The 13,732-nt window shown below is 45.5% G+C and overlaps 1 protein-coding gene across 1 annotated transcript in view; it reads left to right on the forward strand.

Annotated features, from left to right (window-relative positions):
* map3k3 (mitogen-activated protein kinase kinase kinase 3) overlaps positions 1-13,732 on the forward strand; it is a 146,900-nt gene that overhangs the window by 83,355 nt on the left and 49,813 nt on the right. The window contains exons 10-12 of the mRNA XM_067969120.1: positions 3,132-3,199; positions 5,337-5,429; positions 8,278-8,469. Coding sequence (XP_067825221.1) covers positions 3,132-3,199; positions 5,337-5,429; positions 8,278-8,469 — 353 coding nt within the window. The remainder of the gene's footprint in view (positions 1-3,131; positions 3,200-5,336; positions 5,430-8,277; positions 8,470-13,732) is intronic.

Consider the following 13,732-nt stretch of genomic DNA (forward strand, 5'->3'; position numbering starts at 1 on the left):
AGGAGAGAGTGGCCCTGGGAGTCCTCAACATTGACTCCGGACCCCATGAAATCTCATGGCATCAGGTCAAACATGGGCAAGGAAACCACCTGCTGATTACCACCTACCGCCCTCCCTCAGCTGATGAATCAGTCCTCGTCCATGTTGAGCACCATTTGGAGGAAGCACCGAGGGTAGCAAGGGCATAGAATGTTCTCTGGGTGGAGGACTTCAATGTCCATCACCGAGAGTGGCTCACGAGCACCACTACTGACCGAGCTGGCCGAGTCCTGAAAACATAGCTGCCAGACTGGGCCTGCGGCAGGTGGTGAGCGAACCAACACGAGGGAAAAACTTACTTTACCTCGTCCTCACCAATCTACCTGTCGCAGATGCATCTGTCCATGACAGTATTGGTAGGAGTGACCACCGCACAGTCCTCGTGGAGATGAAGTCCCGTCTTCACACTGAGGATACTGTGTGGTACTATCACCATGCTAAATGGGATAGATTCAGAACAGATCTAGCAGCTCAAAACTGGGCATCCATGAGGCGCTGTGGGCCATCAGCAGCAGCAGAATTGTATTCCAGCACAATCTGTAACCTCATGGCCTGGCATATTCCTCACTCTACCATTACCAACAAGCCAGGGGATCAACCCTGGTTCAATGATGAGTGTAGAAGAGCTTGCCAGGAGCAGCACCAGGCGTACCTAAAAATGAGGTGCTAACCTGGTGAAGCTACAACTCAGGACTACATGCATGCTAAACAGCGGAAGCAACATGCCATAGACAGAGCTAAGCGATTCCACAACCAACGGATCAGATCAAAGCTCTGCAGTCCTGCCACATCCAGTCGTGAATGATGGTGGACAGTTAAACAACTAACGGGAGGAGGAGGCTCTGCAAACATCCCCATCCTCAATGATGGCGGAGTCCAGCACGCGAGTGCAAAAGACAGGCTGAAGCGTTTCCAACCATCTTCAGCCAGAAGTGCCAAGTGGATGATCCATCTCGGCCTCCTCCCGATATCCCCACCATCACAGAAGCCAGTCTTCAGCCAATTCGATTCACTCCACTTGGTATCAAGAAATGGCTGAGTGCACTGGATACAGCAAAGGCTATGGGCCCCGACAACATCCCGGCTATAGTGCTGAAGACTTGTGCTCCAGAACTAGCCACGCCTGTAGCCAAACTGTTCCAGTAGAGCTACAACACTGGCATCTACCCGACAATGTGGAAAATTGCCCAGGTATGTCCTGTCCACAAAAAGCAGGACAAATCCAATCCAGCCAATTACCGCCCCATCAGTCTACTCTCAATCATCAGCAAAGTGATGGAAGGTGTCGTCGACAGTGCTATCAAGCGGCACTTACTCACCAATAACCTGCTCACCGATGCTCAGTTTGGGTTCCGCCAGGACCGCTCGGCTCAAGACCTCATTACAGCCTTGGTCCAAACATGGACAAAAGAGCTGAATTCCAGAGGTGAGGTGAGAGTGACTGCCATTGACATAAAGGCAGCATTTGACCGAGTGTGGCACCAAGGAGCCCTAGTAAAATTGAAGTCAATGGGAATCAGGGGGAAAACTCTCCAGTGGCTGGAGTCATACCTGGCACAAAGGAAGATGGTAGTGGTTGTTGGAGGCCAATCATCTCAGCCCCAAGACATTGCTGCAGGAGTTCCTCAGGGCAGTGTCCGAGGCCCAACAATCTTCAGCTGCTTCATCAATGACCTTTCCTCCATCTTAAGGTCAGAAATGGGGATGTTCACTGATGATTGCACAGTGTTCAGTTCCACTTGCAACCCCTCAGATACTGAAGCAGTCCGTGCCCGCATGCAGCAAGATCTGTACAAAATCCAGGCTTGGGCTGAAAAGTGGCAAGTAATATTCGTGCCAAGCAATGACCATCTCCAACAAGAGAGTGTCTAACCACCCCTCCCCTTAACATTCAACGGCATTACCATCGCCGAATCCCCCACCATCAACACCCTGGGGGTCACCATTGACCAGAAATGTAACTGGACCAGCCACATAAATACTGGCTACAAGAGCAGGTCAGAGACTGGGTATTCTGCGGCGAGTGACTCACCTCCTGACTCCCCAAAGCCTTTCCACCATCTACAAGGCACAAGTCAGGAGTGTGATGGAATATTCTCCAGTTGCCTGGATGAGCGCAGCTCCAACAACATTCAAGAAGCTCGACATCATCCAGGACAAAGCAGCTCGCTTGATTGGCACCCCATCCACCATCCTAAACATTCACTCCCTTCACCACCGGCGCACAGTGACTGCAGTGTGTACCATCCACAGGATGCACTCAGCAACTCTCCAAGGCTTCTTCGACAGCACCTCCCTAACCCACGACTTCTACCACCTAGAAGGACAAGGGCAGCAGGCACGTGGGAACAACACCACCTGCACGTTCCCCTCCAAGTCACACACCATCCCGACTTGGAAATATATCGCCGTTCCTTCATTGTCGCTGGGTCAAAATCCTGGAACTCCCTTCCTAACAGCACTGTGGGAGAACCTTCACCATACGGACTGCAGCGGTTCAAGAAGGTGGCTCACCACCACCACCCTCAAGGGCAATTAGGGATGCTCACATCCCGTTAAAGAATAAACAAAATAGCCTGCCAATATTCAGTGTGTCCACACATGAAGAATAGCTACTTAGACAAGTTAGCAACCGAAGGGTGACAGGTATCCGTGATCTGTTACCCAACAGGGAATCAATACCCCCAGGAGAGGTGAAAACTATAGGGACTGGGATAAAGCAAGATGGAGGGTATGGTGTAGCTGCACAATGTGTCCCTGAGTTCATATGTGGCATGAGCTGGCAGGATGTGTAATTTGTGGCCGAGGGTCCCTTCTTGGGGGCGGGGTCAAGCAATCTAACCATAGCATAGATGTATTTAAGGGGAAACTAGATAAGTACATGAGGGAGAAAGGAATAGGAGGTTACGCTGGTAGGGTTAGATGAAGTAGGGAGGGAGGAGGCTCGTGTGGAGCATAAACACCAGCATGGACCTGTTGGTGCCGAATGGCCTGTTTCTGTGCAACCAGAGGTGAGCAGTGGGGAGGATTTACAGCCACCCACAGCCACTCTGTGTGGTTAATGTTGCTAACTTGCTTTTTTTCATTTTCAGCCCATCATATCGGAAGTCTCGTATGTCCAGAGCACAGAGCTACCCTGACAACAGACAGCTGTACTTGGGTAGGTTTGGGTGTCGTCTCGTGAGCTTACTGTATTCTGATTTTTCAGAAAAAGTGAATAACATATTTCATTGTTTTTAATTGTCACTTTGAGGTTGCAGCTCAGGCATCCAGAGCTGTAGATTGAGTGGAGCAGGCTGACGGATTAAGTGAAAGCTGCTCTAGGTCAGCATGGTGGATTTTTACATCAGGCCAGATGTTGCTGTAAAAATAACGGTGAGGCTAACAGCGCTCTCCGTTATCTTGGAAATCGGAGAGTAACTTCCGGCGACTGCACATGTGCAGTTAAACAAGTAAATCTGGAAGTTGCTGTTCAAGATGGCCTGCTCCTCTAAAAGCTACCCGGAAACGGCATCTCGCCGCCTGGCTCCCCGTTCGAATATATTGAATGGTGTGAAGTTCCTGTACTGACTTCGTAGATATGGACTAAACTTGCCAAAAAAAGTTAGGGCTTGTCTATTCCAGTGTCAGTCCATTTTAACGGCATAAGTCTTAAATACTGCCAAACAACCACTCTAGCACTGAAAATTAACTTTTACAAGTGTGGAGTCTCATTCCTTCAGGTATTAGTTATTGTTGGACTTTTGAAAATTAAATTAAATTAAAAAAAGTTTTTCTTTTTCTGTCTCTTTTATCTCTGTCTCTTAATCCAGTCTTTCTTTCCTTCTTTCTCTTTCTGAACCTGATTTGACATTAAATTCTCTATTCTAACTTACACTTCCTGGTTCCTTGCGCTGCTCATTACCAGTTCTTCAATCTGATTGGTTAAGGAGATACACAGCTGCTTGCCCTGTTCACACAGGACCCAGATGCCCTGTGAAGGGCGCCACGCCATTATGCAAAAGCTCATAGAAAGTCTACGGGCTGGTGCGCTTTGTTTTCCACTCACAGCAAATTCCGGCCCAATGTCCTTTTCACTTCTGAGACCTTGGTTTGAATCCACCCCAATAAAGTCACCAGGGTGGCTGGTGTGGGAAATGGAAGTCACATTGGCACCTCTAGGGGAGGAGAGAGGCTGTTCTTCTGAAGGTGGGGTCAAGGCACATTGGCGCAAAGTAGAGAGGGGTTCACCCTACATCTAACCTATGCCGTACCCTTTGTGGAAGTGCTTGCTGGGAAAATGTAGAGGGAACTTTCACCCTACATTTGACCTGTGCTGTTCCGCACCTGGGAGTGCTTGAAGCTGGTATTGGCTGAAAAGTGGGATTGTGTTCCATTCCCCAGCACTCTAAACGCAGAAGGTCACAACACAGTGCTAAGGACTCGATTTCACTTGATGCTGGGTAGTCACTGGCATTGAATGACTAAGCTGGCACTGGTCTGGCAAGCTCTTTTATGCCCCTTGGTGCCAAGTGTTCACCACAGATGGGCAGCAAACTCTGCAAATCAAGGGCATGCACAAATTCTACCCGTCCAACTTAAAATAGGAGTGTGCAGGGCTCACTGACTCGTGGGCCCCTCGTATAACACATTAGTTGCAGACTTGACGGCTATATTTTAGGTCCCGTCCTGGCAGAAATTCACAAAGGAGACAAACGCTGAGCTTCCAAGCCGAGAGCCCAATGTATGGATTTACTGACGAGTGTTCAATAAGGTTAGAATGGTGTGTCATGAGGCCCGTCAGAATCATACAGCACAGAAGGAGGCCCTTCGGCCCATCCTGCCTGCCCCGGTCCTTTGAAAGAGCTGTCCAGTTAATCTCACACCCTTACTCCCTCCCCATAGCCCTGCAAATTCTTCCTTTTGGGTAAGATGTACTCACCAAAGGGCCACGCAGGTAGGATTGCAGCAAATAGGGTTGGGCTTGGTTGTGTAAGATTGACTGTAATGCTCTCTACAGTCAATAGTGTAGAGCACTTGTATGAGCTACTGAAGGTGTTATGTGCAAGGAACCGTACAGCAACAAGAGTCAGTGCCTTTGGGATAAGTTGGGAGAAAATAGGGCAAACAGGAGAGAGCAGAATGGCACAGTGCTGAAATGGAGTCACTGGGGCCCTGTATATACTCTGTATCCAACACACTGTATGTGTAGAATTATATGTGACTGGCCTTTCATGGCTTTCTCTAGAAATTAATTTACAATTATAACATTGCAGAGTTTTGATGACAGTCTCCCTGTATGTTCCTTCCCTTTTCAGATCGTGAGAACCATGTCTATGATAAGGCTGGAAAAGGAGGGACCTATCCCCGGCAGTTCCACATGTCTCTCCACCAGAAGGATTATGGCGATGGTGAGTGTGAAGCAACGCACAGGCTGTGGAGGTGTTACTGGTACTGTACTTTGGGTGTAGAACAGCTTGAACGAAGGCACGCCACTGAAATCCAAATGCGTGAAACTGAACTGTCTTGTAACAAGCTGCAAGTACAAGAATAACTGTGAAGGAGTTTAATTCCAGCCGTCCCTGTACTTTCAGACTTAACATAAGGGTCCTAATAAAGTTCCTTTATTCCCTCCAAATCCTTGGTGTCCCTCCTTCACCTCACTGTTCACACTGGGGTAAGCTGCTGGTGGACATGCAGCTGGGCTGCAGCCCTGCAGATGGAGTGCCTTGCTGTGTTGAACTGTTTCATTTGGTTCAAGGACGCATCAACAAATCTTATTCCTAAGGGTGGCTGGCAGCCCTACAGCCATACCACGAGGGCAGTGGGTAAACTACACTGCTTCCCTGTCTTCTAGGTCTGCCCACGGCAAACACCATACCACTGGCAAAATATTGCGGATGCTGGAAATCTGAACTAAAAACAGAAAGTACTGGAAATACTCAGTAGGTCAGGCAGCATCTGCGGAGAGAGAAAGAGTGAACATTTCAGATCGATGACCTTTCGTCCAGTTCTGATGAAAGGTCATCGACCTGAAACGTTAACTCTATTTCTGTCTCCACAGATGCTGCCTGACCTGCTGAGTGTTTATAGTACATCGTACCACTAGGCAGGCAGCCTTCTAACATGCTTCTGGCAGTGCTGCACTGTAACTGGCTGCTGTGTAGTGCTCTAGAGATCCTCGGAGAGACTTGGCTCTGTGTGTCTCAGCGTGACCGCAGCTTCCTGCCTTTTTCAATCCGTGTTCTACCTTAAGACTAGTAACTCACCACATCCCCTGAGCCCTGTGGGATATTGCTTTTGAGCTTTACTGTGCTGTGTTACCCCCTCAGAAATAAAGATGACATTGAGTATGACCGGTACTTTAAAAATGCCAGAGTAACTGTTGGAACAACAATATAACATTTTAAAAACAAAATTAGGGATTTTAACCTTGATTTGCAGTGCATATTGAACCAGATCAGGCAGCCTAGGAGTAATGCATTCACCGAATAAGATCAGTAGGTCAGCAGTATTGGTGAGGTCCAGTCACAGTTTCGAGGGATACTGTATATCTTGCGTGAGGCAATTGCAAGTTGCGTCATTGCCCTAGTTCATGGCATCTCAAGTGATGATCTGTGTTTTGCCGAGAGCCGCATTAAATTAGATGTGTGAGCGTGCAGTGTCATGAGCGGCAGATGGCAGGTCAATGCACTGGCAGTTCACAGCCGGGTGAAGCACCAGGTGCAAGGAAGGCACAGCAAAGGAAAATTTGGAGGGGATCAGTTCTCATAGTGAGCAGCTTGAAGGCTGTTGGGAGTGGTCTGGGAGCAATGTCTGCCCTGCTCTCCCCTCCCTGTCGATGGATTCAGAAGGGGATAACCTTGCCTGACCTTCCTCCTTGACTTCTTTGAGGAAGTGACAACCCAAGTGGATTGTAGAAAGCTCTACAACCTAAACTTCCAGACAGCATTTGAGATAGTTCTACATGAAAGGCTATTCGTCAAACTTGAAAGCTGTGGCGATTCAGGATGAACCTTGAGAATGGGTTTTAAAAAAAAAATTGGTTGAAGGTTCGAACTCAAGTACTTGTTGGGCGTTCTGTCAGGGTGGGGGGTAGGTACGGAGTGAGGTGTCCCAGGGCTTGGTATTGGGACCCCTACTGTTTCTAAATTACATACATTCTTGGATTCAAATACTCAATGCCAAATGGTCAAATTTGCAAATGATACCAAACCAGATGGGGCAGTGAAACCAGAGGAAGCCGCTCAGAAATTACTGATTGAGTTGGATGAAATTTAATGCAGTAAAATGCAAAGTACAATATACATGTGGCAGCCAATTACCTTTACTGCTGTCAGCACTGGCCCTGGGGCGTTTGTTATATCTTTTTACCAATGGCACGCTTGCTGTAAGGGGAACTGTAGTAAGGTAACCTGGACTGAAAGTTCACCTGTAAATTTTTAAATACAATTGATAAAATCCAGCCTGCTGGCAGAATTGTGATTGCAAATGCAGAATAATCTTTTAGTTTTGTATTGCTGTTGCATTATCTCACTGCTCCTACAACAACTGGGTTTTGGTACTGCTAAAGCTTGGGTTCTGAATGCCTGGAATCTAAAGGAGATCAGGTGGGTCTGAAATCTTAGCACCATCTATCCCTTTAATTCCCCTCTTCCCACTTGGATCCAAATCTCAGCTGTATTGGGACTCTCCACTCCCCAGGAATGTGACAAAGTGGCATGGAATGATGCTCTGGGTGGGGGATCACCCTGATGTATCACAGTTAGAGAACACACATTTGCTGGCATCAAAAATAAGGAAAATTAAGCTTCCAACTTGTAGGCTCCCATTCATGATTTCCCCACTTGGTGAGCGACAGATAGGTGCCAAGCAGAGACCAAGCCTCCTGGAGGGAGGGAGAGTCGCCTGAGGCTGTTCTCAAGTGTAGGCCGTGTCTCAGTGTGTAGAACTCTCTCCTCTGAGTCAGCGGGTTCAGATCTCACTCCAGAGACCTTGAGCACATAATCTAGGCTGACACTCCAGTACAGTACGGAGGGAGTGCTGAACTGTCGGAGGTGCCGTCTTTTGGATGAGACGTTAAACAGAGGCTCCATCTGCCCTCTCAGGTGGATGTAAAAGATCCCATGGCATTATTCGACGAAGAGCAGGGGAGTTTGGTGTTAATCCTGCCTGCTGTCAGCTATTGGTTTTAGAGAATTAGATGTGATTGTTCACACTTCAGCAGCTGTGTTGACAAGTGTTCATTTTATTTTTCAGGACGAAGAACCTTCCCAAGGATTCGCCGACAGCAGGGGAACCTGTTCACTCTCGTCCCATCCAGCCGGTCACTGAGTACAAACGGGGAGAATATGGGTCTGGCTGCCCAGTACATGGACAGCAGGGGGAGAATCCGCAGCGGAGACAGTGAAAACACGCTTGTGGTGCAAGAGAGGAATGTTTCCACTAAATGTAGGTCGCCCTTTATTTTACAATTCAGAATTGCAAACCCTTTGTAAATACACTGACAGCACTGAGTGTGATCAAGTCTGGTTCACTTTCCAGTATCTTGGATGGGCATTTGATTACACTCGAAGCAGTATCCGATGCATTAGGGCAATGGGACGAGGGCACAGATTCAAGGTATGCGAAGGGTAAGTTTAGGATACACGTCAGAAAGTATTTCTCTTCACAAAGCATGAGCAGCAGCTGGGAACGGAATGGAATCAATGCATTTTACAGCACCGGAAGAGGCCATTCAGCCCCTTTGTGCCTGTGCTGACTCTCTGAAAGAGCTGTCCACTTAGTCCTATTCTCTTGCCCTTCGGCCCCCCCCCACACCGTACGCGTTCTTATTTTTCTGTTTCTAATATTAATCTACTATCTTGTTAAAAGCTCTTATGCATTTTAATTCCACCACTGTTTTAAGTAGGGCATTCATTATATGTCCTAACAACCCTTGACATTAAAAAAAACTGTTAACATCGCCTTCACTATATTTATTGACAAACTTATACACTCTGGTACCCAACCAGTGGACTTAGATTTTCCCTATTTACCTTAAGACCCTACATAATTTTGAACACCTCTATCAGGTGTCCTTTGTTCTAATGAGAAGACCCTCAGTTTCTGTAGTCTCTCATCATAACTGGAGCCTCTTATCCTTGGTATCATAGTGAATCTCTTCTGCACCCTCTTCAGGCCTTGACATCCTTCCTAAAGTGTGGCGTCCAAAATTGGACACCGTATTCTAATTCTGGCCTCGTCAATGATTGGTACAGGTTTGGTATTATCTCTTTGCTTTTGTACCGTATAACCCCTATTTATAAGACCTAGGATCTTGTATATTTTTTTTAAAGCTTTAGTAACTTATCCTCCCTTATCTTTAACAATCTGTGTATCTGAATCCCTGTGAGTCTCTGCTCCTCCGCTCCATTTAAAGTTTTGTCACTTAGTGTATATTTCCTCTTTTTGTCCTCCCAAAATGTATCGCCTTACGTTGCTCCATAATAAAATTAATTTGATATCTATCTGCCCAATTTATTAATCTGTCTGTCTTGAAGTCACTTACAGTCTTCTTCGTGGTTAACCATACTCCCTATTGTGTTGTCTGCAAATTTTAATATTGCGCCCCTATGCCCAAGTCCAGATAATTTTTAGTGTATAATATAAACACTGATTCCCAGGGGACACCAGTCTGAAAATCATCCATTAGCCATGGCTCTCGATTTTTTTTATCCTTTAATCAACTTCTACCTATGTGGCCACACTCCCTTAAATACCGTGTGCCATCATTTTATCAGCACCTTTGAAAATCCGTGTACACAATATTCACTGCATTTTATTTATCAAAGAACTCTTAAATTTGTCAGACATGACTTGCCTTTTACAAATCAATGCAGTCTATTCTTAATTAACCCATGCCTTTTTAAGTGAGTTAATTTTATCCTGTATTATGGCCTCTAGAAACTTTACCTACTGCCTGTGTTAGGCTGACTGGTCTTTAGTTACCTGGCTTATCCCTGTCTCCCTTTTTAAACAGAGGTGCTACATTGGCAAAATTCTAGTCTTCTGGCACAGCTTCCCTATCTATTGATGATTGAAAGATTTTGGTCAGAGCTTCTGCTATTTCCTCTGACTTCCCTCAGCGTTCTCAACCGGTTAGGGGAGGAAGGGCAACTGAAACCAGGACATTGCACTCATTTAACAAATAGCTAGATGCTGTGATGGAAGACAGTGGGGTTGGTATTCAGGAAGGATGAGATCAGGTAAGTTGGAGGGCATTCTTCAATCAAACCTATTTTGTGAGGTATGACCTGGGATAATGACTGGGGCTAGATATTTGCCTAGGGACTCTGTTACCCTTTTCTAAGGAATGCTAGGTCTCTGGCTCTGCCTTGCAATCAGGAGATGTCAACTTTTGAAAAGTTTCCAAAAATTGAAAAGTGAATTCCCCCACTCAACTATTTTGCACCTCCTGTGGACCAGCTGAAGAGTGGTGAAAAGGCCAGGGGCATTCTCTATTCATTTGTATGGGAATCAAATCAGGAAAGAGAAAATCAAGCTGACTGGAATGATAAGTGACGTTTCACTCCAGTTTTACTTGTGTGGAATTAAAGACGGAAACGATATTACAAGTCACTCTAATTTATAGTATCAGTAAAAAAAAAAAATACGTCTAACTCTCACTCAGTATTCAGAGCAGATAAAAGTACTAAGAAAGTAACTCCTGCCTCAGATTTCACTAAATGGCTGTACACATGTCGATGAATGTTCTAATGACTGAGATGTCTCTGTGTTGGGAGTATGCAGCGTTCACATAGAAACATCCTTTTCACAGGGCCTTTCTGTACCTGAGATTTAACTGGCTATTCATTTTTCTTTTCTTATCCTCCACCTTTGCACAAGTTCCATGAAAATCATAACGGCAATGCCCCTTTTAAAGAGTTTTGTTGACCAAAAAGTCTCCGGTTTGATCCCTAGTGGTGTAGAGAAAGTACGGGGTAGGGGGGTGGAAACATTTTTAAAGTTTTTAAACACTTGGCCCCACTGATTGGCTTAGCAAGTTTATTCATCAGTTGAGCTGTGTAGATCTGAAAGGCTCCAGATTTGATCTGTGCTGCGTTAGTTAATCTCTGGCAGGGCATCAGTTGTGGTGTTGCAGTTGGTCTTGACGCCCTTGCTTAGAAAGGGAAAAACTGAGAGGATTCCTGCTCCTGATCACCACCCAGTGCTGGTAATGTGATATGGACGATACCAGGAGGAGCAGGATCAGGCTCAGAGGTAATGCCACCCGTGGTTGAATAGCCGACTGACACTTGCCTTCAAGACTTGCACATAAATAAGGGATTTTTGCGCCTTTTATTGGAGGCTCACTGGTGTTTATGGAACTGTATCCTAGCCTGGAATCCTTACCTTAAGGAGAGAAGGGTAGAAATTTGGGGGACCACTTGGGTAGCTCTTTCAAAGAGCCGACACGATGGGCCGAATGGCATCCTTTTGTGCTGTAATATACTATGATATTACGATACTATACTGTGATACTAAAGCCAAGGTTATTTTTTAAAATATTTCTACTTCCTTAGTCCAAATATACTTTGTTTATGTATGGTAGAAATTTATTGAATCTGTTATAACTGGCTACAAAACGCAGTTGCGTTACACAGATCAGCTAAGACCTGGAAATGACTCCTGACCTCCCTGCACATTCCTCATCTGTTAGAGTCCGTGTACAGGAAAATAATTACAGATCATGGTGCACCAAGATGTCAGCCCGGTACCTGCTGGCATTATCAGCTCCTCTGTTATATATGACTAGTGGGGCCAGAAGAACAGACCCACCCTGGTTAGATATTGTAGATGGAGCGAAAAGTGACTTATCATTCCAGTCAGCTTGATTCTCTCTTTCCTGACACCAGCTTATGTGGATTCAAGGACGGAAACTATATTACAAGTCACTCTATTTTATAGCATCAGTTTTTTAAAAAAGCATCTAACTCTCACTTGCATGTATGTCATGCAGTATTCAGCTCAGCTAAAAGCATCTGTGAAAGTAACCCCTGCATCTGATTTTACTAAATAGCTGTACACATCCGATGAATGTTCCAGTGACTGAGATTTCTCTGTGTTAGGAGTATGCAGCATTCACTTGGAAACATTCTCCTCACATGCCTTTCTGTACCTGAGATTTAACTGGCTATTCATTTTTCTTATCCTCCACCTTCACACAAGCTCCATGCCCTTCTTAAAGAGTTTTATTGACCAGAAGGTCTCTGGTTTGATCCCTAGTCTTTGCTGATTAGCTGATCTCAGTTGGGTTAGGGGGCAGTAGGGGAGCTGGAATTGGTCTTGATGCCCCTAGAAATCAGCTCGAGGGAGACTGTGTAAATCTCCTGGTCGATGATCAGTGACTCTTGCTAGAGGCGTGTGCGGCAAGAATGGGAGAGGCTATGATGCTCTCTCAGTTGAATAGCCGGTCAGCATTCCACTGTCTAGACTCGCACGTAAAGAGTGGCACTTGTGTGAAGGTGCCAAACTATGATCTGCACCTTAGGAGCTGCACCCTAGCGGGACACCATATAATATTGTTTATTTGGACTTTCAGAAAGGCTTGAAAGACGTGAAGGACTTGTAGTTAAACTAAAAGCCACAAAAATCCAGGTTAGAATTTGGAGCTGGATAAGAAGTTAAATAGGAAGCAGGAGTACTCATGAAAGGTATAATATTATACTGGCGGGAGTTCTGGAATGAGGGCATGCAGCAGTCGATAGGCCCCTGTATTTATTTTATATTACTGACCTCGATATCAAAACCAAATGTAATTTAGTCAAATTGGGAGATAGACAGAGAATGCAACAAAAGACCTGCAGAAGAATTCGATCAGCTATGCAATTGGGCAGCCTAAATTAAATTTAATACTGACAAATACAAAGTGTTGCCGATTGGTAGAATAATTGTGCATCTTAAGCATGCAATGATTGAATTATCAGAGAGAGACTTATGAAGGAACCTGGGAGCAATGGTGGGCTCGTCGCTTTCAGTCTGTCAATAATGTGATCCATTAAAAAAGCAGATAACATACCAGGGATAGCCAGACCAGTGAAGTAAGCGTCTCTGGCGGTTATGCTGGGGCAGACCTTACTCGGCGTTTTTGCATCTGCTTATTTAGTTTGGATCATATGAAAGCAATGTCCATATTTACATTGCATACCCCCAAGTTTACATTGTGCACTATTATCTGAAAATTCTGCAAGCCAGTTTCAGCAGCAAAAATGTGGGGCATCAGTGCACAGACAACAGTCTCCCGTGATCCAAATTGTAAAGGTGTCTTTAGAATACTTTGTTCAGCTCGTGTCAGTGCATTGGAGAGGGGATCAACAAGACTGATCCCAAGTATAAAGGGGATGAGCTATGAGGAAAGATTAGAGAAACTCGAGCTTTACTGTAACAAAGAAAGGAGTTAAGCGGGGATCTCACTGGGGCATATGAAATAATAAACAGTATGGATCAGGTTAACTCGGAATATTACTTCAAATTAAGTTAGGAAGGAATGAACACAGGAAATAAATTCTAAACAGATATTTGGGAAGAATTTCTTTGCTCCAAGAATGATCAATGTTTGGAATAATCAGCTGGCTGGGGTTGTAACGACGCCTTTGGTATCAACTGCTCTGAAGCCCAACCCAGATGCTGCCTGAGTCTGAGGGACAGGCCTTGGGTTGCTTCACTCAACCGT

Source organism: Heptranchias perlo, chromosome 30, assembly GCF_035084215.1.
Source record: "Heptranchias perlo isolate sHepPer1 chromosome 30, sHepPer1.hap1, whole genome shotgun sequence".
Classification (NCBI taxonomy): domain Eukaryota; kingdom Metazoa; phylum Chordata; class Chondrichthyes; order Hexanchiformes; family Hexanchidae; genus Heptranchias; species Heptranchias perlo.